Raw genomic sequence first — 24,248 nt, forward strand, 5'->3', positions numbered from 1 at the left:
CATATCATGCTAAGGAGTAGAGGCTAAGGTTGTTGGAGGGGAAGGTTAGTTAGGGTAGGAATGAAACCTTTCAGGCATTGGTGAATATATGAAAACCTAGAGAATGGGGTTTGGGGGCTGTGGTGTCAATGATTTGGTAATGCAAGGTGGGGGTGTGGGGGGAGTGATGAGAAGTAAAATTGTAATTTGTGAGGTAATCCTCTATTGTCTGGTTGTCTGGGGTGCAGTGGGTGTGTAGAAGAGATGAGTATAGAGCTCCTGGCTGCACATACTATGTCACTGTTTTACAGGCAGCGGCTAGGCTTGCAAGAGATCAGGCCAGGGTGAATTTAAGGGTAGGGTTGGCCATTAAAGGAATTGAGCAGTGGGCAGGTTGCACGGCTCAGCTTGCAAGTTAAGCTAGACCTCATGCAGGGTTCAGTTTGCATTTACGTCTTCTTTCCCTGCTTGTCCTTGTGCCAGTTCAATTTTATGTCTTCACCTCTGCCTGCAGTGACTCAAAGCGACGTTGTGCTCTCTGCAATACCGGCTACCGGAGCCCTCATGGGCAGGGTGAGCTGCAGCAATTTGATCCCTCGCCAGGATGGAAGGAAATGGTCAAGCATGTCCAAGAGAAGGTGACTTCATGCCCAGTGCTTTCAGATGCAAGACCTTTCTGCAGAGAACTGTCTCATGTTGGCTTTGTTGACAGGGTCTCGCCAGAGGAACTATTTGAACCCACAGGTGAGATTACCAAATATCAGACTATATTTTTCATGTTCTAAACAGGAGGCTGCACAAATGCAGTCGGTGGGGTACTCCTTTTGGCAATGCCTTTTATGCTCTTGTATCTAATTTCAATCTTACTTTCCACACCTCCCTTAGGCCACTGTTGGGTTCATCGCTGGTGTGCCTTGTGGTCTGGCGGTGTCTTGCACAAAGAAGGAATAGGGCTGACCAATGTTGACAAGGCTGTCTTCTCAGGGATCTCACAGGTTAGTAGTTTTGGCTCTCTGCAAAATGTATGTTGTGTTGAGTGGTGTGGAGGGTAGTTGGAGTCTTGGTGAATAGTGAATCACAAGGTGTAACTGCTTGTGGGAGTCATTGATGGACAAGCAAAGTATGCAGAGATTAGTTTAGATGAATGAGCAAAAATGGCTAGTAAGGTTGTGGCTGCAGATCCTCAGCATGAATTGGCTTTAATGTTCGGACATAACGCAATCAGTTTATATTGCACCAGTTGTAGTTGTATAAGTGCGCTGAGGCATGTCAGGAGTGTGGCGTTTTGTGCCCCTGCCAAGGGTATTCAGACGTTGGCCTTCAAGGGTGGAAAAGGACAACAGAAGAGTGAGGGCATAGGTTAATCTGAACTGTTTTGAACAAGGATGGAATGAGGGGAGTAAGGTTTCCAGTAGCTTGGGACAGATGTGATAAATTGGGCAGCTCTTTGAGGTATCGGTCTTCTGCTGCAATCTCAGAAGGGACGACAAACTCTTATGCCTGGCTTGTAGTACTCCTACCCAGGCCCCATCTGTCCAAAGTGTTGGTGCCTCCAATCTAGGTATTGTGACAAAGCGCATTACATCTGTTTCATGTTGCACTCTTAGTTTCTGTTGTGTTGGATCTAAGAAAGTGTTGTCTGTACGGAAGTACTCTTGTGATAGTCCAATCTATTTGCGTTTACTCAAGCCGATATAAGGCCACAGCATCATTCTTACATCCCCTTTGCCATTAAAAGGTGTAACTCTTGGAGTGAGAAGATAGGATAAACTTAATATTTTTTTAAGCTTTGGTTTATTACGAACCTTTTAACTGTTCTAAGTTCACTTACCACATAAAATCCATCAATTATATTTTTAACATTTCATCCTATTAAACTCTTAAACAGATCAGAGTAGTACAACCCTTATGTGAGTAATTCTCTTAAAATAACTACGCAAAATGTATGGTGGCTAAAACGGAACATTATTGCTGCCTATTAAAAGCGCCCAACATTCATCAAAATATAACCTGCTATTCTGCAACTAAAAAGACCCCATGTGCAAAGTTTGTAAGTCAGTTAGTCCCTTGCAAGATAGATGTTTTAAGGTTCCTGTTCTTTTCTCCCTTTACATAATTGGCAGTCTACTCCCGACTCGAACGTGATGCAAATATCTCCCTTGTCGGGAACAGGTTCAATCTCACCCTAAGAAATTCATCCCTGTAATAGCTGTTAGGAAATTTAGGCGGGCACGATGGCACCAACCTGTGTACCCTTGTCTCGTGATTGCAGTGATAGAAGAGTTTGTATTTCTTCCCTTCACTCTGCGTGCGTATCCAGTCCATTCTCTAGGCCTTAGCCTTTACTGTATCGGGGAAGCTTTTAAGATCAGATATCGTAGTGCCCTTCTCCCTGATGAATGGTTATAAGCCTTGGTCCGTTCCATCAATATGGCATCCATGCTTGAATTTGGTTTTTAGCAATTGATATAGGGCACCTTGGGTGTCTTCCATGCACTTGCAGTAAAAGGAAGAGGCTTTTCCAACAAACCATTAAATACCGGACTTAGTTCTAGTCCAATTACTTGAACTGGTGTGGATCTTGGTAAACCGAGTACTGTTTTCCAGAAGGATCCCTCTAGGGTCGAGCAAAGAGTTTCAGGAAGAAACCAAGCCGTCTCTGCCCTGTATATCGGTGCTGCCACCACCTTCAATTTGTAGAATTTGAACACCGGGACCAGTGGAAAAAGTACCACATTTTTTGTAATGATAGGTTTTTGATCTCGAGTTTTAATGCCAATTCAATCGGCACATCAACCATGCTGTTGTTGTTTGATATCCCCAGGTAATGGATCACTGCCACTTGTTCTAAGGGATCACCAACCAGATACCATATATAGGGTTTGCCCTTCTTTCCCTTTGCTGGTTCCAGAGTCAAAACTTTGGAATTGGGGAAATTGATCTCAAATCAGTTCTGACACGTATTCCACAAATTTGTTCAGTTGTCACTTTAAACCAGTGTCCTTTTGGTCTTTGAGGACCAAGTCATCTGCATATGAAAGCCTGTTCAGCTGCTTTCCCCCTGTCGTTGTTGGGAAGCATCTGCCTTTCGTTAGTCTGGCCCCCAGGTCAGATATAACATTTTTTTAGCGCAAGCGCCAGGGTGCACCCCTGTTTCAGGCCCTTGGAGGTTGGTGTTTTGTCTGATAGGAGCCCTTTGCCGTTAAATCTGACTCTTAAGTGTAATTGTAAAGGGCTTTTATAGCCTCAAGTGCATCTCCAGGACATCCTATCTCTGCAGGTTCGACCACAAAAGATTCCGAATTATGCGGTCAGGCTTGTTTGTTTATTTGGTAATGGCGCACCAAACCCTTGGGTAGCCGGGTGCAGCAGTGTACAAGAAAACTTAAGCTTATTACAATATTTGGCATGAGTATAACGAACACAAGGCAAAAGAAATATATACAGTAAAATATACAAACATGTGTGCAAGTACAAGACATAATTTAGCGGAGTCTGAGGCATTCTAGCAAGACTGTCTAACAGCTGAATATATGATTAGGTTTATAGGTCAAACTATAAAACTAGGTATCATATACCTGTGGGTGGGTGTTAGTCAGGTTATGTGTCATTGGCCTGCAACCAGTTAATTATCTTGTGTCTAATTTTCGGGTACGGTTGTTCAGTTCTGAGGTCGAGAGGTAGCTTGTTCCAGCAGTGAGCAGCTTTGACTGGGTAGCTAGTTCCTCCCGCGGTCGATCGTTTAAACCGGGGAGTTTCTAGTTTAAAGGTGTTAGCCGATCTCATGGGTCGCATGGAGGTTTTCCTCAAAGAAATTTCCATTAGGTACGGGGGGCTAGGTTGTTCAGACATTTAGAGGTGAGGGAAGTTGTTTTGAGTATGATTCTGTCTGTTATTTTTAGCCAATTAACCTCTTTCCTGAATTTGGTGACATGCTCTCTGTGGGGGATGTTTAGTGCTGCTCTCAAGGCATTGTTCTGCAGTCTTTGAATTTTGTCTGTGATGTATTTGTTAGCTCCCGAGTACAGGGCATTGCAATAGTCTAGCCTAGACATGATGAGAGCATTAGCTAGAGTGATGCAGCTAGCACTGGAAAGGTACGGTCTGGCTGCGCGGATGAGTTTGCAGGGGGTGGAGGAGGCGAGGGAGTTGACCTGCTTCTTGAGAGGGAGGAGTCCAAATAGAATCCAAGGGTTTTAACCACAGGCATCACTTTGATAGGGTTGTTATCAATGCTGAAGGATGTGTAGTTTGGGCTTAGTTCTTGGATATTGGCTTCGGAACCTAGGATTAGTATCTCCGTTTTATCGTCAATCAGGCAGAGGCCATCCATGTATATCTTGTATATGAGGGTGTATATCTTGTTCACCAAGGCTGAGTCTGTCTCGTAGTCGCCCGAAAGGGGTATGAGGATCTGCGTGTCATCTGCGTAGTTCGTGTAGGTGACACCCAGTCTGTCCAACTTGTCAAAGGCTTGGTGAAGATTTTATACATGGTGGGGAGACGCAGGATCCTTGTGGGACACCAAGTTATTTTGATAGGGTCAGCAGAGTCCGAGGTGGAGAAGACTTGCATAGTGCGATTAGCTAAGAAGGATTGGACCCAAGCAATGGCATCTCCAGTGAAGTTGGCGGCAGATTCAAGGTGGTTGCATAGGACTGCATGGTCTACCAAGTCAAACGCTGCTGACAAGTCCAGTAGGAGGAGCAGGGCTGTTTTTCCAATATCCTTTAGTTCCTCAATTTGTGTCTTGAGGTCTAACAGAGCTGTTTCCGTACCATGGAGTGGGCGGAAGCCAGATTGCCGTGAGCCAAGCAGGTGGTTGGCTTCCAGGTAATCCTGGATTTGTATGTAGGCGGCTCTGTCTAGGATCTTAAGTAGAAATGGCACAGTGGTGATAGGTCTGTAGTTGGTGTGAATAGTGGGGTCCAAGGTTTTTTTTTTTTTTTTTTAGTAGTGGGAGGACCCATGATTCTTTGAGGTTGGTAGGTACCGTGTTGGATTTAAAGGAGGAGTTTATGAGCTTGGTAATGAAGGGGGCTAAGTCCCTAGCTGAGTCCTTTATTATTTGTGCAGGGCGGGAGTCGCCCTTTCAGTTTGACGGTTTGAGGGACAATATTTTTTCTGTGTCGATTATGGAGATAGTCTTGAATCTGAAGGGTGCTGTAGACTTTTTCTCCTGAGGTTGGAGTATTTGTTGGTCGGAAGGTGACAGTTTGGCCTTTTTTTTTTTTTTGTTGCAATTTTGCATTGGAGCAAGGAAATTTTGTTAGAGGGCATTTTGTATGTTGGTGTACCAGACTTTATTTTTGGGGGCATTGTAGGTTGAATAGAGGATTCCAATTCGCCGAGGATGGCAAATAGCTCTTTAGTATTAGTTAGCTTTCCCGATCCTATTGTTAAAGGTGTTCTTCTTGGTTTTGATTATTTCTTTTTTGTAGGCTTTGGCAAATTCAGTTAGATTATTTTTGTTGTTTTCAGTGGGTGAGTGGCACCAGATAGATTGGAGCTTTCTTTTTTGTAGTCTTAGAGATTTGAGGTGGGGCGTAAACTAGGCATTTAGATGGGTTTTCTGTTTTGCTTTGCGCAGTTTGATTGGGGCAGTAGCGTCAAGGGCTTTGATCATAGCATCATTGAAAGTATTTACTAAGACGTCAGGGTTGTTACTTTCCAGTCCAGATATGACTGGAAGGAGGAGAGGGATAATATTTTCAGCAGTCATATCCTTCTTGCTTCTAGTTGGGAGAGGAGGAACCGTGTTGTTGATTTTGGGGCTCAGGAGATCTAGTGTGGCGGAGAAAGTTATTAGATAATGATCAGTCCATGTTTGAGGAGCAATATCTGGAATACTGATATTGCAGTTCAGTTCAGATACCCAGTCGAGGGTCCTTCGTTTGTTTTGGGTAGGGGAGAGGACTTTTTGATCAAGCCCATGGTCCTTGATCAGGGCTGCGACTGACTCTGCATGTTTATTGTTGGTTTCATTGAAGCCAAGGTTGAAGTCTTCCAGCAGTAGGGTTTAGGAGTGATCTTTGGTGGTGTTGGCTATGAGGCTGGTTAGATTGTCTTCAAAGGTGCCTAGCGGCCCCAGAGGTCTATATATCGGGTGGATTGAGAGCGTGCGATTTTTAGAGTGGGACATTTTGGCTGTGAGTGTTTCACAGGATGAGTAGGAGGCTGACGTGGCAGGTCTGATGGATGGGTAGATTTGAAGATGGCTAGTCCACCGCCTCTGGCATTTGGCCTGTCAGCTCTGAGAATTTGGTATTTGTCAGGCACTGCTAGCATTAGTGTTGGTCCTGCAGCCTCGTGAAGCCAAGTCTCAGTTATGGCCAGTAGGTCCAGATTGTCATTATTTGGGATGTCAGCAATTTCTGTGGCGTGGGCCACCGCTGATCTTAAATACAGGTAGATTTTTGTGTTTCAACAGTACCCTTCCTTTAGAACATTAAGGAGGAGGATATTGACATTTTTGCCTGTCCGCTTTATGAATCCTGCCTGAAACAAGTTGGTTTTTCTAGAGACCCTCGACCACTCATTCAAGCTCTGGAGTACTATAGAAGCAAAGATCGTTCTGACTGCATCAAGAAGGGGCAATAGGTTGGTAGTTCTTTGGATCTGCCCTATTACCCGTTTTGAATACTGGAATTATTAACTTCCATGATGGGGGGGAACCATCCTTGCCTTCAGGATCTGACCAAAAAGTAAGAACATAGTCTGCCCACTTTTTTGGGTCTTTTTTCAATGCGAGGTTGGTAGGCCCATCGGGCCCCGGTGCTCTGGAAGTGCTTGCTCTGCCGATTCGCATCAAAATGTCCACTTTCCATCCTTATGTTCCATTCACTTGTGGCTGGTGATCCCTGGAATATTTCCTGAGGGGCTCCCTCTGCCGGGAAAATGGTTGATCCATACTTCCTCCTCAACTGGCATTATTAAAGAGGAGGCTTGTGTTGGTTCCATGCTGTTGATTAGCCTCCAGATCTCTTTGGCCCGTGATTTACAAATGAGTTTTAAAATGGCTTCCGCATCCCAATGTGTCAGTCTTTGTAAGCTCTTAGCCAATTTATATAGTGCTGTTTTCGAAGCTTCATTGCGCTGGAAAGGTCTCCAGATGGCAAACCTATTATCATGTGTCTGGGATCTTGTCTTAGCAATTTCCACTCCAGAATAATAGTTGCATCGTGAGAGTTGATAATCGGACAGCATTTTCTCCCCCCTGCTGTTTTTTTTCCACAAAACTATATTGGTTCATAATCAAGGGCCTCTAGAGTTGATCTCCTCGTGTACCAGTCTGCTCTTCATATTTGCAGACAGGTCTTCAATTATTTTTGTTCATACGTAGCTGGTTTTGCCCTAATTTGTTTCAACATTATTTGTACTGACCAGCTTTTCAGCCCTTGTCCCAACCTTCAGGTTTGCTCTCTGGAGTTTAGGGTTGCTTTTGGCCATCTCAAGTACTTCGAATTTGTGTATTCATGAGAAAATGTTGCCTGTCACAAACGTAGTCCAAAGTTGTTAGCTGCAGGCCTCTGTGCCAGACTGTTACTGGGAATGTCTCCACGTGTGCATCCATTCAGTATGTGGAGATACCTTGCCTCCATTAATTGCATCCATCTGAGACCTGTCCTCTGCTGGAGAATGTGGGCGCCATAATCCAGTCTTCGTATCGGGCCTTGGTGAACTGCGCAATAGGTTCTGGTCTCCACACACGATAATGGTACAAGTTTCTAACCCTGTGTATGCTGAGTTAATTTGGTCCCCTACTCCTTCTATAAAGTCCTCCTGACGGATCGCTGTTCGATTGGAATATAGATTAATCAGGGTGCGATCCATTCCCGGAAATAATTGAGAATCCCATTTTAGTTCCAGGACTTGCATATATGGGTTTCTATGTTTCCATTTCGCTTCAGATAATCCCCCCCTGCCTATTTTCAGTGCACACACTAGCCCTGAGTATGGCCTCCCTCTAGGGCCCCTGGTTTCAGGGTTTGGTACTACTGTAAATCCATCTAAGGAAGGCGTTGAGCATAACCAAGTTACCTGGAAAAACAATAGATCGTATTTTTCAAATGACAGGTCGCCTCTTTGAAACAGGTGGGCATATCCTCTTGTGTTCCAAAATGCCACAATTGTTTCCCTGCAAAACCTGAGACTTCAGCTAGTGGTTTGATTTTTGTATCGCAGCTCCCACCATCCAGGACCAAGAATTTTCAGTCAAGGGTAAATTATTAGTCGCTTGGACCAGCTGTACTGCTCCGGTCACTTCACTTGTGCTTCCAATAGTCATTTTTAACAGTATTTGCATGAGCGTTTTTAAATTGGAAGCAGTCTACTTCTCCTTCATTAGATAGTTGGTGCAATCTTTGAATGCGACATTGCTCTTGTCAACTATCTCGTTGTTGAAGTTTAAAGACCTATGCTCCTCCAAAGTTGAATTTTCCTCGCTTGGTTTTCGATCTGCATTTCCACTTTCCCGCTTGCGCAATGTTATGTACTGATACTTGAAAACCAAATGGTAGAGGGATGGTGCAGCCTCCAAAAGCATCTGAAGCACCATACTCCAGTCTAAGTTGTGAAAAACCCAAGGGTCTTTCCCTGCCTACTCCCTGGGGATCTCCCACACAGGAGGCCAGGGTAGGGCCATCGCTTTTGGATCCCAACTATGGGGATGGACTAGCGAGGGAGGATCACCTGGGAAGAGGGTTCTCATGGATTGGGGAGGGAATACCCAAGGTTGCGACATGGTAATCCACCTTTTTTGATCCCAACCTAACCTACCCTCCCTCTGTCATAGGATATTGTCACTCCTGTCTTACCCCATGACTTTCCATCAAATACTCCAAATGAAAGAAAAGGAAAAAGCTGAAACAAAGGTTGGCAAAATCCTTTTTCTAACTGATACTGACCTATCCTCCTCTCCCTCAACTCTTGGAGACTATTGTAAAACACAATCCTTTCCTTCCCTGTTATCCTCGTTTACTGAGGCTACAAGAATGAAAGGACCAGAACATACTCCCATTTACTATCATAATAGTAATAAGGCAAGGAGAGGATTCTGTGTCATCCCTGTACCATTGTGAACATCGCTCTAAGATTGAGGTGGGGAAGGGAAAACTAAGTGATACAAGGTTGTTCAGGGGTACTTTTGATAGGAGGTTGTTTCATAAGTACCCCTCAAGTAGGCAGCAACCGCAGTAGCAGTCCTCAGAGTGACCAAATCAGACGTGGTTGTGAAGCCAGAAGAGAAGCTGAAAGGAGGCGAGACTCTGAAGGTAGCTGGTTTATGCAATGCTGCAGCCGGGAAAGCACCCACACTCTGGGGACTAGGAAGGCTGGTGGTCCTGGCAGGTGTGGCTTAGGAACTGTAGCTCCTTGGGACAGAGGCGAGGCAGAGGGAGGCCAGCTGAGGGGCTATTCTTCCACCTGGAGGGTGCATTTGGCGACGGCAGCAACGCTGCGGTATGCAAGGGCGACTGGGTTACTCCGGTTACCCCAGTTTCCCAAGCACAGGCCCCTGACCCCAACAGACAGGCCAGCAGCCTTGTTATGGGACGACACTCGGCGATGGAAGCGCTCTCACTACCCCTCCACCAAACACATAACCCATGGCCGAGACTCAACACACGTGTTGTGCAAACGGCAATGCACGACGTTCAGCGAGAGGTCAGTTGAATCATTGTCACCTGGGCACTCCAGGTCGAGCTTGCCACATGATGGACCCCTACTTTTGAAAGATAGAACAGATGTGGATAAAAACATTCCTGATGGTTGTGAGTCAACTGACGCAACTTCGGGTCAGACCATAGCTGAGATTCAATATTCGAATGGATTGTGTCCTCCAACGTATTCCTCATCTTAGATGTATTCCATCCAGCTTTGCTGCTTTTCGGAAATTTTTTCGGCAGAGGGCGCCGTGCGTCGATGTCGTCGAGTCGATGGTCCCTCGAAGGCCTCCGTCGAGGGTGACGTCATCGGGTATATAAGTAGCACGTGCGGCGCCCGTTGGCCTCAGTTCTGTTTTTCCGCAGTATACGTTGCTTTGGACATTCGGCAAGCCTCGAGTTCTGTGAAGATAATAAATATAACGAATATGTCCTCGTCATCGACGCCGACCAAGACCCCGAGATCAGGTTTCAAAAAGTGCAAGTCGGGCGGTTCAAAAATGTCGATCACGGACCCGCATGAGTGTTAGTGGTGCCTCGGAGAAGGCCATGACATGGAGGCCTGTATGAAGTGTCAGGCGATGACGGGTAATGCCTTGCGAGAAAGGAGAGGAAAACTACAGGTAGGTCGCAAAAACCGATGGTACAGCCTCTAGCGTCGAGTCGAGGTCCCGTGACGAGAAATCTCCTCGACGCGAAAGGCATCGATCCAGGTCTCGAAGCGATTCCCATCGCTCGTCGTCTTCGACGAAAAAATCGAAGAAACGCTGCCACAGGTCTCCCTCCACCTCGTCAGACAAGTCTCCGAAAAGGATGAAATGCCCCACAAAACATTAGTCTCCCGAAGAGTGGGAAGCATTCAGGGTCAAAATGATGGAGGTGTTTGAGAAAGCGAAGCCTCGGTCCGCACCTTCTTCGGAAGCCGGCCGGGAGCGTCATCACTCTAACACTCGCGCGCCCTCGAGTCCGGGTGATCGAAAAAGGAAGGATAGAGAACCTTCCAGGACACCGAGCGAAAAACGCTCGAGTCGACCGTTCGAGGTCACCAACGCCGTCTGAGATCCATCACACCTCGAAGGGAAAATCTTCGAAGAGCGCCTCGACGCCCTCTAAGCAAACCCCATCGACGACCACTATGTCGTCGACGCCCTTATCGATGCCGAAGCCCTCGACGCCAAAGGCTCCAGCCAAGCCAGGGCAGCCAGAAAAAGGGAAAGATAAGGTTACAAGACCTGTAATACCCTCAGAGCCCTGTAATACACCTCCTCCTCCTCTCCCAGAGAAAGTTTTCAAGCCTCTCCCCAGGAAGGAGTTTTTCAAGTCCCTGACCTCAATTTTTGAGGAACAGGAGAGATCTGATGAGGAGAATGTACCTTTTTGGCTAGAATATGGCACCCCAAATGTCCCATAATGCTTCATTTCAGAAGAAAGTAGAATGAGGGACTTGGTGGAATCATTACACAATGCAAGTGGCATTGACCCATCTCCTGAAAATGACTTTGGCAGACCAGAACCAGGAGAGCATGCCAGTCCATCATACCGTCAGTTAATGAAGAAGGTAGTAGATTACTTAGGATGGGCTAGACCATCAGCCCAATTCATCCAGGATGATTTGACAGATATATTTGACCATAGTCCCACCGAAGACCCAGTACTACCCTTTCATGTAGCCCTGCAAAATAGGGTGGCCAAGAATTCGGAAACTCCGGATTCTATTCCTCCGGTAAATAAATCCCTCACCTCAAAATACCGCCTGGCCAGTAGCGACCCCGGCTATCTGTCCAAACATCCAACTCCCAAGAGTTTGGTCATACAGGCAGTCATAGCTTCTAACAAACTTGCGTACCCTTCTATCCCTCCAGACAGGGACGATAAGCGTGTGGATGGCTGGGCATGGAAGGTATTTTCAGCTGGGAGTATGGCTTTAAAATCTGCCAACTCCACATGTGCCTTGGCAAAATTTTCGTACACTCTGTGGGAGTGCATCGCAATGGTGGCAGAGCACATACTAGAAGGGGACGACAGGGAAGAATTCCTAGCCATTGTTAAAGATGGAAAGGAAGCCATGCAGGAATCCCTTCATTCTGGATTGGACACTGCGGATAGTGTAAGCAGGTCCATGGGCACTAGCACGGTAATGTGCAGATTTGCGTGGTTACGGAAGTCTGGTTTTGCACCGGACGTACAGAACCGCCTTCTGAACATACCTTTTGACGGGTCTCACCTTTTTGGCAACAAGGCTGATGAGAGCCTTGAGGTTGCAGACCTCAAAAGCAGCTGCCAAATCTTTAGGAGCTGCTATTGGGCAACCTCAGCCTTTTCGTGCGCCAGGACAATCGTGGAGGGGACGATCCTATCGTTACTACTCCTCATATGGAAAGACGAGAGGAATGGCCAGTCAAAGGGGCCAGAGAAAAGCCACTCATGGTGGACGAGTAAAACGTGCAAAGCCAGCTCCAGCTGCAGCCTCTTTGCCATCAGCGGCTGCAACAACCGCCACAAAACCACTTTGAGGACTTGCATCACAAAACACCTGTAGGAGGCAGGCTGTCGCAGCATCTGCAAGAAAGGCGAGCCATTATTTCAGATGTTTGGGCTCTAGAAATAATAGCCCAAGGCTACTGCCTTCCTTTTCTAACGCAACCTCAAAGCAATCCACCAGGGAGACACCCTTTCAAGTTTTCGAACCAGCTCCTACAGCAGGAAGTTCTAACCCTGCTGGAGAAAGGTGCTATAGAACCAGTACCTGCAGCGGAGAACAACAAGGGATGGTACTCGCCGTATTTTTTGATCCCCAAAAAGGACGGAGGATTGAGACCCATCTTGGACTTGAACAAGTTCCTCAGGAAGGACAAGTTCAAGATGGTTACCCTTTCTCAGATCCTTCAAGCCCTTCAACTTCAGGACTGGTTGGTGTGATTGGACCTCCAGGATGTTTATTTTCATGTGCCGATTCATCTCAAGCACAGAAAATAACTGAGGTTCTTAGTTGGCGACTCACACTATCAATTTCGAGTCCTGCCATTCAGATTGACCTCCGCCCGAGGGTCTTCACCAAGTTAATGGTAGTGGTGGCAGCGCATTTCAGGAGAGGGGGGATTCAGGTCTACCCCTACCTGGACGATTGGTTGATCAGGGCACGTTCTGCCGAGCAAGCACTGGATCATCTGAAAGTCACCTGCCACTTCCTCCACAGACTGGGCTTCTCCCTGAATTTCAAGAAGTCGCAAATGACACCTTCCCAACAGCTTCAGTACATAGGAGCTGTATTAGACACATCCTTGGGAAAGAGCTTGCCTCCCAAGTCGAGGGCTCAAGACATTCTTCAGATGGTTTCCAAATTCCAAAATGCCCAAAATCTCCAGGCTAACGACTTCTTAAGGTTGCTCGGCCTCATGGCATCCAGCATCTTCCTGGTACCAGAGGCACGCTTGAGGATGAGATCCCTTCAATGGGCTCTAAAGACTTGGTGGTCCCAATTCTCGGGTCAAATGACAGATCTTCTCCAGATTCCAAACAAAGTTCGACAAGATCTTCTATGGTGGACCTCTACAGAGAATATCCTCAAAGGAGAACCTTTTTGGCAACCATGGCTGGAGATCACTCATGGGGTGGGGAGCGAATGCCAACGATCTGACAATCAGCGGTCGTTGGTCTCCATCAGAGTCCAAACTACACATCAACCTTTTAGAGCTGAGGGCAATCAGACTAGCACTGAAGGCTTTCCTGCCATCTGTCGGGTGAAAGAATGTCCTGATAATGACGGACAACACAGTGGCCATTGTTAGGCAGAAACCTGTGCAGTTCCCTTAGGGACCACTGTAAAAGGCTTAAGACTACAGGTGTTGGCAGTAAACACAATTGGTAGCAGTCTGTACCACCCAGATTTACCTGGTAGCTGTGGCTGAGCAGCCAGACTTCTCTCGAGTTAGACAGTATATAGAGTATACAAGATACGTACCAAAATACAGTAGCACAAGCAAACACTGACCAGAGCTTTGGTATCAAGTATATAATTATTTATTTAAAGACACACTTAGAAATACTCTTAGCACTATTATTGTAAGCAAGTTCAGAAACAGTCACTATTGAAATATATATATATATATATATATATATATATATATATATATATATATATATATATATATATATATATATATATATATATATATATATATATATATATATATATATATATATATTTCTGAGGCTTGTGGAATCTGCTTAGATCACATGCTGTGCATAGGCCGACATCTAGTGGAAGCTGCGGAGTATTAGTTTGTTTTTCGAAACTCGAAAATGGGCGTCGACACAGGCGTGCCAGTAATACTATCCCTAGTGTGACGTCCACTGTACCCAAGATCCCTCACGCGTCTAGGATCCTCAGATTGTTTTTTTCCGCCATACTGGTCGGAAGCATCTTGCGGAGTCCCCTGGCCTTAGCCATACTTTTGCTAATTATTGAAGTTTAAAATTATTTATTGGCATCCTTCCCCACCCCAACGTCGACCCTCGACGACGGCTGGAGAAGACATCGACCGTCGGCTGCTGCACGACGGATCTGGGCCTCGGAAGGCCGCTGGCCTCGGCCCGGGCCTAGTAGGTCGCTGGCCTCGGCCCTGCAAGTAGGGAGAGTGGGGGGTGGTACATACTCTTCACTCTTGGTATATAGGTACACCTTATATATTTCCTACACTTACCAGCCCGCTGCCTCAAGGTGCGTATGGAGGGTACCCCTTTCCAATTCTGCCCCAAGTGCAACCGCAAATACCCTTGGGTCGACAGGCACGCCACGTGCAATCTCTGCTTGCCGAGGGACCACCCCGAAGCGAACTGCAGAGCGTGTAGTAGGTTTAAGCCTAAGACACTTAAGGACCGTTGGGCCCACCACGCCAGGCAGGCGGCCATGGCAGCGGAGGGCGCCTTCAGCGATGGCAGCGACGCCGTACTTTCGGACGGCGAGGGCATTACGGCGTCGAAAGACTGCCGAGCGCAGGTCCCCGACCTCGGAAGGTTATCCGGCAGGGCGGCTATGGGGAAGACCCCCGGCGACGCAAGCGCTACACACCCTACACACACTAAGCACACTAAGCCCAACCGAACCTAGACGACATCGACTTCTCCGAAAGAGGCACAGATAGAACGGTCCGACTCGGTGTCCTCTGGGCGCTCTCGATCGAGATCGCCTCATGACGCAAGGCAATCATCCACTCTTGCCAAGAGTGCCTCGCTCCCTAGATTAACGGAAGTTCGATCGTCGGAAGACGAAGACGACTTCCACCCCCAGGCCGCGCTCCAGGAGACCGAGGCCGCAGTTAACACCAGCGAGGCCCCACGCTCGAAACAAGATACCTCTCCCGACCCTCGACGCCAGGCGTCGAAAGTCTCTGGGGCCTCCAAGGGGCAGGGAAAACATTTTTCCACGCACGGGGAGGGGGGGAAACAGCGGAAAGCACAGCCTTCCACTCCTGTAAGACCATCCTTCCACCCTAAGCAGACAGACACACATAAATCTACTGGGACATCAACATCCAGCAAGGGTACCCTTGATAAGTCCTCTAAGTTGCCTACTAAAGTCATACCCTGTTCCAAAGAATGGTCCAGTGAAGACATAGACAGGGTCATGTCAAGGATGTCTTCCTTAGCTGATTTTTATGACAAAAACCCAGAACATTTCCTTTCGTATGACCCTCAAGGGGCCACACCCTCAGGCTCCTCTGATCCTATCCCCCTAAGTAAAAAGGCCCGGTTCGAAAGACCTGAACCCTTCGAGGTGCAGCCTTACTCTACTCCATACTCTACACCCCAAATACCAAGGACAGCCTTTCCCTGAAGGGGACCAGGAGTTTACAATTATGGAGGAACAAACCGGGACTGAATACTATGCGGATGATGAGGACCTGGAGGAGGTAGAAGATGAGCAGGAAATTTACAGAGTAGATTCCCCGGTAGAGAGCGAAGCCCCAGTTACCGACTCGCCAGTTGATAACCAGCCCCTCCTTAATGAAGTTCTCGCTCGCGCAGCAGAACATTTTCACATCGACACCCACGGTGTACAGGAGGAAAGGGACTTCGCAGAAGAGTTTGTGGGAGAGAGGAGGCCGGTCGCTCAGACCATCCCTATCCTTAAATCCATCCAACGTAGAATAGATCCATCCCTGGTGAATCCTAACCTCACCAGAGCCGTCAACCCCAGAGTCGAAAAACTTTTCCGGGCAGCCCAGTCTGACCCTCTTTATATAAGAGGACATCTTAAACCAGACTCCCTAGTAGTTACCAACACTCGGAAGAGGGCTGGGACACCCTTATCGTCGTCAGAAGCTCCTCCCGACAAGGAGAGCAAAAGACTGTACGGGTTTGGCAGGAAGGTAGCCTCAACGTCCGCCTACCAAGCAAGGATCGCAAACTCCACCACCCTGTTGGCAAGTTACAACTGCCATCAATGGGAAGAGGTCGCGGCGCTCATAGCCTCTGCTCCTGAACCGTTAAAGGGCCAGTTGGCTCGGATCTCGGCAGAAGGGAGAGCCGTGTCTGGTTGCATATTAAAAGCAACTTTCGACGCCGCGGACAACGCAGGAAGATTGATAGCAGAAGGTACTGTTATCAAGAGACATGCGTGGTTACGGCAGTCGGGGTTCAAAACAGAAACCCAGGCTTCATTAATAGACAAGCCGGTGGAACCCGATCTATTGTTTGGGAAAGCGGTCGAAGACGCACTTAAGAATGCCAAGGACGAGTACGAGACTCTCAAATCCCTTGGCCAGCTTATCAACAAACCCCCTAACCAGAGGGGGAACAGTAATTTTCGTCGCCCACGCGGCCAAAATTCACAAAGAGGCAACTATGCCCAAGGACAGGGTACACAATGGAACAACAACCAGCAGTCTACCCAAAGTTACGGCAGGGGTAACAAGAGAGGTCGTGGAAGAGGCAGAGGCAGCCCCAACAAGGGAGGTGGCACGCCTCCACCAAAGCAGTGACGCTCAGTTCAGGGTCCCTTCTCACGCAACCCCAGTAGGGGGACGCATTTCCAACTTCACCCAGGCTTGGGAAGGGATCACCTCAGACAGATGGGTGCTGTCAACAGTGTCCACAGGATATTGTATAGAATTACTGCAGCGCCCCCGGAACCACCCTCCACGACAAAGAATACACTCCTTAGAACATCAGAAGATCCTTCTCGAGGAGATCGCCATTCTGCTAGAAAAGGACGCGATAGAACTCGTCCCAGGACACCAGGTAAACAAGGGTATCTATTCAACTTACTTCCTTGTGTCAAATAAAGATTTGACAATGCGCCCAGTATTGGACTTACGGCCTGCCAACAAGTATGTCAAGCCCCAAAAATTCCGTATGACCACGCTACAAGAGGTAATCCCCCTCCTAAAAAAGGGGGATTACATGGCAACCTTGGATATGAAAGATGCTTATTTTCATATTTCCATGCTCCCAGCCCACAGAAAATACTTGCGCTTCAAGGTAGACAGTCGCCACTACCAATTCAAGGTACTGCCCTTCGGGATAGCTTCAGCACCAAGGGTATTCACCAAGGTACTGGCGGTGGCAGCTGCACACCTACGCAGGGAGGCAATCCCAGTGTACCCTTATCTGGACGACTGGCTCATAACGGGGGAAACCCCAGGAATTTGCAGGTCAAACATTCAGAGGACTATCGACCTCCTCCACGAATTAGGCTTCTCTATCAACGAGAAGAAGTCAAGTCTGGTGCCAAGCACCTCAAAACAGTTCCTAGGAGCAATCCTAGATTCTCAAAGGGTTGACCTTCCCTTCGGAAGAGAGAATTCGGAATATACTACTGCAGATTCCACATTATCAGTCAGGTCAACAAATAACGGTACGCAAAGCAATGCGGTTACTGGGCATGATGGCGTCATGCATTTACCTGGTCCCCCACGTGCGGCTGCGCATGCATCCCATGCAGGAATGGTTGGCGAAACAGTGGTCTCAGGCAAGTGGTCAGTGGGACGATCTAGTGGTCGTTTCGCCAACACTCGTACAGAGCTTACACTGGTGGACAAGAGAGAATCTCGCAAGGGGAAAACCCTTTTACGATCCCGAAGTACAGGCAGTGGTGACTACAGATGCATGCCTGACTGGGTGGGGAGCTCACCATCTCCACCACACAGCTCAGGGTCTCTGGTCTCACTCAGTAGCCAAGAACCACATCAACCTGCTGGAGCTTCTGGCAGTATTTCGGGCGTTCGAGCCCCATCTGCTAAACTTGTCGGTGCAGATCCGGACGGACAGCACGACAGCCATGTTCTATCTGAACAAACAAGGAGGGACTCGTTCGCCAAATCTGTCCAAGCTTGCCCAGAAAATCTGGATATGGGCACTCAGACGGAACATCTTCCTGTCATCACAACATGTTCCAGGGGAGCTCAATTCCCTAGCGGATGCCCTAAGCAGAGACTCCCTCCCAGAAGAACACGAATGGGTCCTTCACAGAGATATCGTAGAAGATCTCTTCTCTCAGTGGGGTTTCCCCACTATAGACCTATTCGCCACAAGCAAAAACAAACAATGCCCAGGATTTGCATCCAGGTTCCCCCAGCCAGACTCCCAAGGGAACGCCCTGTGGATGAACTGGTCAGGGATGTTTGCGTACGCTTTTCCACCAACTCCTCATCAGGAAGGTGGTGTACAAGATGAACAAGGAATCGATGACGCTCATCCTAGTTGCTCCCATGTGGGCGAGACAACCATGGTTTCCACACCTACGCAGGATGGCGGTGTGCGAGCCCATCAAACTCCCACCCTGGTACAACCTACTGTCCCAGCAACAAGGTCTAACAGTGCACCAGGAACCCAACTCAATGAACCTGGCAGCATGGCTCCTGAGGTCATAGAGTTTGGGCATCTCAATTTACCACAGAGGTGTATGGACATCCTAAAAGAATCCAGGAAACCAAACACAAGGCACTGTTACTTTGACAAGTGGAAGAGATTCGTTATTTGGTGCCAGAATAAACAAATCAACCCAGTTGATTGCACTCCTTCCAACGTTGTAACATACATGCTCCACCTGCTGGACGCAGGGTTGGTTTTTAACTCTCTGAAAGTACACCTGGCAGCCCTCTCGGCTTACACCACATCCCATAACAAGGTATCGTGGTGGAAAGTACCAGTAGTTAAAGCCTTCATGGAAGGAGTAAAGAGACTTCACCCTCCTATTTCGAGCCCACCGCCAGGATGGGACCTCAATGTGGTGCTAGCTAAGCTCATGGGCCCCCCTTTCGAACCCATGCATAAAAGTAGTCTCAAACACCTGACTTATAAAACGGCCTTCTTAGTTGCCATTACCTCTATAAGAAGGGTCAGCGAAATTCAGGCTCTGTCAGTGCAGGATCCTTTCTTTACTATCCACAAAGACAAACTGGTTTTACGCACACACCCTAGGTTCTCACCTAAATTTATATCTAAATTCCATGTAAACCAGTCCATCGAGCTTCCGGCTTTCTTCCAGAACCCGCAAAGCTTGGCTGAGGTGAAACTACACACCCTAGATGTGCGTAGGGCGGTCCTCTACTATGTAAACAAAACCAGACCGCTAAGGAAAACAGATCAACTGTTTGTCTCCGTAGCTACAGGCAGAGAGGGAGATTGCGTCTCTAAAGGCGCTATCTCGAAGTGGATTATCAACTGTATACAGCTGTTACTCTCTTTCTGAAAAAACTCTGCCTTTTACGCCAAGAGCCCACTCTACTAGAGGCATTGGGGCCACTCTGGCTTTCATTGCAAATGTTCCCCTCGACACCATTTGCAAAGCAGCTACTTAGAGCTCTATTCACACTTTTACTCAGCATTACTGCATTGACACTCATTCCAAGACAGATACACAAGTGGGACAAGCGGTTCTGAGACACCTGTTTGCTCATGACTCTTCTCACATCCCACCTCCTTCTTCTGGTACTGCTCGCTAATCTATGCACAGCATGTGATCTAAGCAGATTCCACAAGCCTCAGAAGGGATACATTACTCACCGTAATCGTATTTCTGATGCTTGTATCTGCTTAGATTCACATGCGACCCACCCTTCCTCCCCTCCGAGAGAAGGCGCATGATTGCTGGTAGTCTTACCTTTCTGTCTATCTGCTTGGATTATCAGTACTCACGCTACTCCTCATGCTTCCTCATGTCAGAAAAAATACAATCTGAGGATCCTAGACGCGTGAGGGATCTGGGTACAGTGGACGTCACACTAGGGATAGTATTACTGGCACGCCTGTGTCGACGCCCATTTTCGAGTTTCGAAAAACAAACTGTAATACTCCGCAGCTTCCACTAGATGTCGGCCTATGCACAGCATGTGAATCTAAGCAGATACAAGCATCAGAAATACGATTACGGTGAGTAATGTATCATATATATATATATTTCTGATGTTTGTTAATCTGCTTAGAATCACATGCTGTGCATAGGTCCGACATCCAGTGGTCACTGCGGAGTATTGCATTTTGTTTTTTGTAGTCGAAAAAGGGGACGTCGACAAGGCGTGTCTGAAACACTATCCCTATAGTGACGTGCGTTGTACCCACAATCCCTCACGCGTCGAGGTCCCTCAGATTGTTTTTTTCCGCCCAGCTTCTGGTCGCCTTCACGCGGAGCTCCTCGAGAGACATTGCAACTCATCGACCTTTGGTCGTTTTTTCTCATAATATTAATAATCCCTCCCTCGACGCAGTTGTAAGCTGTTCTCCGCCGAGCAAAATCTTCGACGGAGGGTCGAGCGGAGGAAATCCTTCGGCGCTGCCGAACACGTGGCCTGGCCTCGCAGGCCATATACAGTAGGGAGAGTGGGGTCGTGGGACATCTCTGGGTCTTTTCTGAGAATGCCTTTCCCTTTCCTTTCCCTTGGGGTGTTTATCGCAATTTATTGCCTCGGCTATGGAGAGGACACCCTTTAGGTTTTGCCCGCTTTTCAAAGGCAAATTTACTTGGAAGGACAAGCATTCACGGTGTAACCGCTGCTTGCCCCTCGATCACAAGGAGGAAGGTTGCGCGGCTTGTCGGCTTCTTAAGCCTAAAACTCTAAAAGACCGTAGGGTTAAAAGGTGGGCGGCCTACGCGATGTCGAAGGTCGAAGGTTCACCCGCCGCTGCTACCACCGACAGTGACGAGGAACGCGATAACACGACCTCCGCTACGGAAGTCGAAACCCCCTCGAAGGAGCGCTTTCGCGCTTCGTCGTCTGTCTCCGGCCCCGACGGGCTCGGCTCACGCCCTGCTTATGGGGATGAACACCCCGGCGACACTGACGCACACAGACACAACCCACGGCTCTTCTTCGTCTAAGACGAAAAGAGCTTCGGCGCCCAAGGAGACGCAGGTTCCACCGGCGGCCTCCTCGGACCGTTCGGGTTCAAAGCCCCTCTCGCAACCGCGACCAGCGACTGGGCTTTCGGCAAATAAGGGCGCCGCCCCTAAACCATCGGCCGGCGCGCATCAACAGAAGGCGCATACCGCCGTAGAGCGTTCGACACCCATAGCGTCGAAAACGCAAGCTTCCGCCGACAAACGAGTCGCCGACAAACGAGTCGCCGAAAGCTTGGCGAGGATCGCTGTAGCCGACGCCCAGAAGCGTACGCCGAAGAACACGTCGAGCGCTACGCATAAGTCGAAAGACACGCCGAAAAAGCCCGAAGAAAGGCAGGGACTACCCCCTTCAGTCGGGGGGTCAACCAGCACACCTGAAGGTTTTTCGGAGGGCGACGGGACACTTTCCTCGACGCTTTGGGAGAGGTCGAGCCGTTTCCAGCTAGACGACTCTATTTTTCCCCCGCCAGACCGCTCTGGGGTACCCCATGAAACCATGGAAAGACTCCACCTCTGTATGGAGAGGATGGAAAGGTTTATGAATACCCAGACCTCTCAAACTCCCAAAAGGACTAGAGAAGGGCCTCAGGAGGACCCCAGGGCCAAAAATCCGAGGCTAGTCGATCCCCAGGTGGACACAGCCTCAGACTTCCATAACGTATACGACCTCACTGGGGAGGAAGAATACTTGGAGGAGGAGGATGATTTCATGGACGATGAAGGACAGAACCAGGAGGAATGTCTGGAAGACAGGCCAGACATTATAGAAGAAGGCTTCCGAGAAGACACTGAAGAAGGACCTTCGCACCCCTGGCAATCCCCATCAGTATATTCCGACACTGATGTCCTAAACCTAAATCCTCCTGACAATTCACCGGTTAGGAACACGTCTCCAATTGACGATCAGCCCACTTTCAATGCACTGTTGCGCAGAGCAGCAGCACATTTCGAACTGGACACTGGAGAGCTCTCTCCAGAATTAGACTTTGTGGAAAAAGTAATTAAAGAGAAACCCCCGGTCAGCCAAACCATTCCCCTCCTAGCTTCAGTGAAGAGAAGAATCATCCCTTCGCTGGCCACTCCCGCATTGATCAGAGGGGTCAATCCGAGAATTGAAAAACTTTTCACTCCTTCTCCCTCAGACCCGCTCTACATTAGGGGCCATTCCATTCCGGATTCCCTAGTAGTATCTAATACTAGAAAGAGGGCAGGGGTACGACTTTCCACCAGTGAGGCACCCCCTGACAAGGAGGGCAAAAGGCTATATGCCCTTGCAAAAAGAGTAACTTCCTCGGCTGCCTTCTCAGCAAGAATTGCGAGCAACAATTCTTTGCTTGCTAGCTATGCAGACGCGCAGTGGGCCAAACTGCGCAAGGACGCCGAGGAAGCACCGGAGCCTTTACGTACACGCCTACTTTCAACTATTGGCGAAGGAACCCAAGTGAACCAGAGCATTGTAAAAAACTCTCTGGACGCGGCAGAAACAGCGGGACGTTCCCTGGTGCAGGGAATACTCCTAAAACGCCATGTATGGCTGCGCAACTCGGGGTTTAAACCGGAGACACAGGCGTCTTTAATAAATAAACCTGTGGAAGACTCTAACCTCTTCGGAAAAGCGGTGGATGAAGCTCTAGAGATGGCTAAAAAAGAGTTCGATACTATCAAGACTCTTGACCAAATCTCTAAGCCCACTACCAGACGCGGCTATGGCAACGAACGCTTTTTTCGTGGCCAACGCCAACAACAACAAAGTCAGCATCAACAATACCCTGCCACCAATTACCAGACCAATAGTGGGCAGTACAGCCAAAGAGGCCAACGCCGGGGTAAAGGGAGAGGTCGGCGATCCACCCCCAGAGGCTCCCAAGCCCCCAACAACTCCAAGTGACGCGAAGATTCGCGTCCCCTCCCATGCAACACCGGTCGGGGGCCGGATAACATCCTTTCTTCCTGCATGGGAGGAGATAACGTCAGACCGTTGGGTACTTTCCACCGTAGCCCACGGATACTGTATCGAATTCAACAGTTCCCCATCCTACAGACCCCCGAGGGGACGTCGCATGACACCGGAACATCTTGCCATCCTTCTCCAAGAAGTACAACTACTGCTGGAAAAAGGAGCCATAGAGGTCGTGCCTCTATCGCAGGTAACGGAAGGTATTTATTCAGTGTACTTCCTTGTACCCAAAAAGGATCTAACCATGCGCCCTGTATTAGATCTGCGCCCAGCGAACAAGTTTATCAAACCCCAAAAGTTTCGTATGGTAACCTTACAAGAAGTGATCCCACTGCTTTCTCAGGGAGATTACATGACAACATTGGACATGAAAGATGCATACTTTCATATTTTAATGTTGCCAGCGCACAGAAAATACCTCAGGTTCATGATAGAGGGCAAACACTACCAGTTCAAAGTGCTACCCTTCGGCATAGCATCAGCACCAAGGGTATTCACGAAGGTGCTGGCAGTGGCAGCGGCCCACCTGCGCAGGTTGTCCATCCCAGTTTACCCTTACCTCGACGACTGGCTCATAACAGGGGATTCTTACGAAACATGCTTCTCCAATACCCAAAAGACAGTAGACCTTTTGTTCCAGTTGGGCTTCTCCATCAACGAAAAGAAGTCCAGTTTAGACCCCAGTCAAATCAAGCAATTCCTAGGGGCTCTAATTCAAACAAAGGACGGCCTCGTCTTCCCCTCCAAAGAGAGGGTCCAAAACATGCTGTTTCAAATCCCTCAATATGTGACCGGTCGAGAGGTGACGGTACGCAAAGCAATGCGCTTGCTAGGAATGATGGCGTCGTGTATTTATTTGGTACCTCACGCGCGCCTGCGCCCAATGCAAGAGTGGCTCAACAGCCAGTGGTGTCAGGCCAGCGGACTATGGGAGGATCAAGTGGTGGTCTCGCAAGCCTTGGTTCTCTCGCTACGGTGGTGGACAAAGGAAAACATGGAAAAAGGGAAACCCTTTGCCACACCCGCGGCGGAAGCCACTCTAACCACAGACTCATCCCTCACAGGATGGGGGGCGCACCTATCCCCAGACTGCTCACGGAGTGTGGACTCCGAACGTAGCATCCAAACACATAAATCTACTGGAGCTACTAGCTGTGTTCAAGGCGCTAAGAGCCTTCCAGGAACACCTACAAGGCAAAACAGTAATGGTCCTTACAGACAGCACCACAGCCATGTACTACATCAACAAGCAAGGGGGCACCCACTCTCCAGGCCTGTCCAAGCTGGCCCAGAATATATGGAAGTGGGC

At 48.4% G+C, this 24,248-nt stretch overlaps 1 protein-coding gene across 3 annotated transcripts in view; it reads left to right on the plus strand.

Annotated features, from left to right (window-relative positions):
- The window catches only part of KMT2D (lysine methyltransferase 2D), a 2,224,302-nt gene that overhangs the window by 209,757 nt on the left and 1,990,297 nt on the right, over positions 1-24,248 (plus strand). For all 3 annotated transcript variants that reach the window (XM_069653836.1, XM_069653837.1, XM_069653838.1), the window contains exons 4-5: positions 494-723; positions 865-974. In XM_069653836.1, coding sequence (XP_069509937.1) covers positions 494-723; positions 865-974 — 340 coding nt within the window. The remainder of the gene's footprint in view (positions 1-493; positions 724-864; positions 975-24,248) is intronic.

The sequence above is a fragment of the Ambystoma mexicanum genome, chromosome 3q (assembly GCF_040938575.1).
Source record: "Ambystoma mexicanum isolate Mex_15411 chromosome 3q, UKY_AmexF1_1, whole genome shotgun sequence".
NCBI lineage: Eukaryota > Metazoa > Chordata > Amphibia > Caudata > Ambystomatidae > Ambystoma > Ambystoma mexicanum.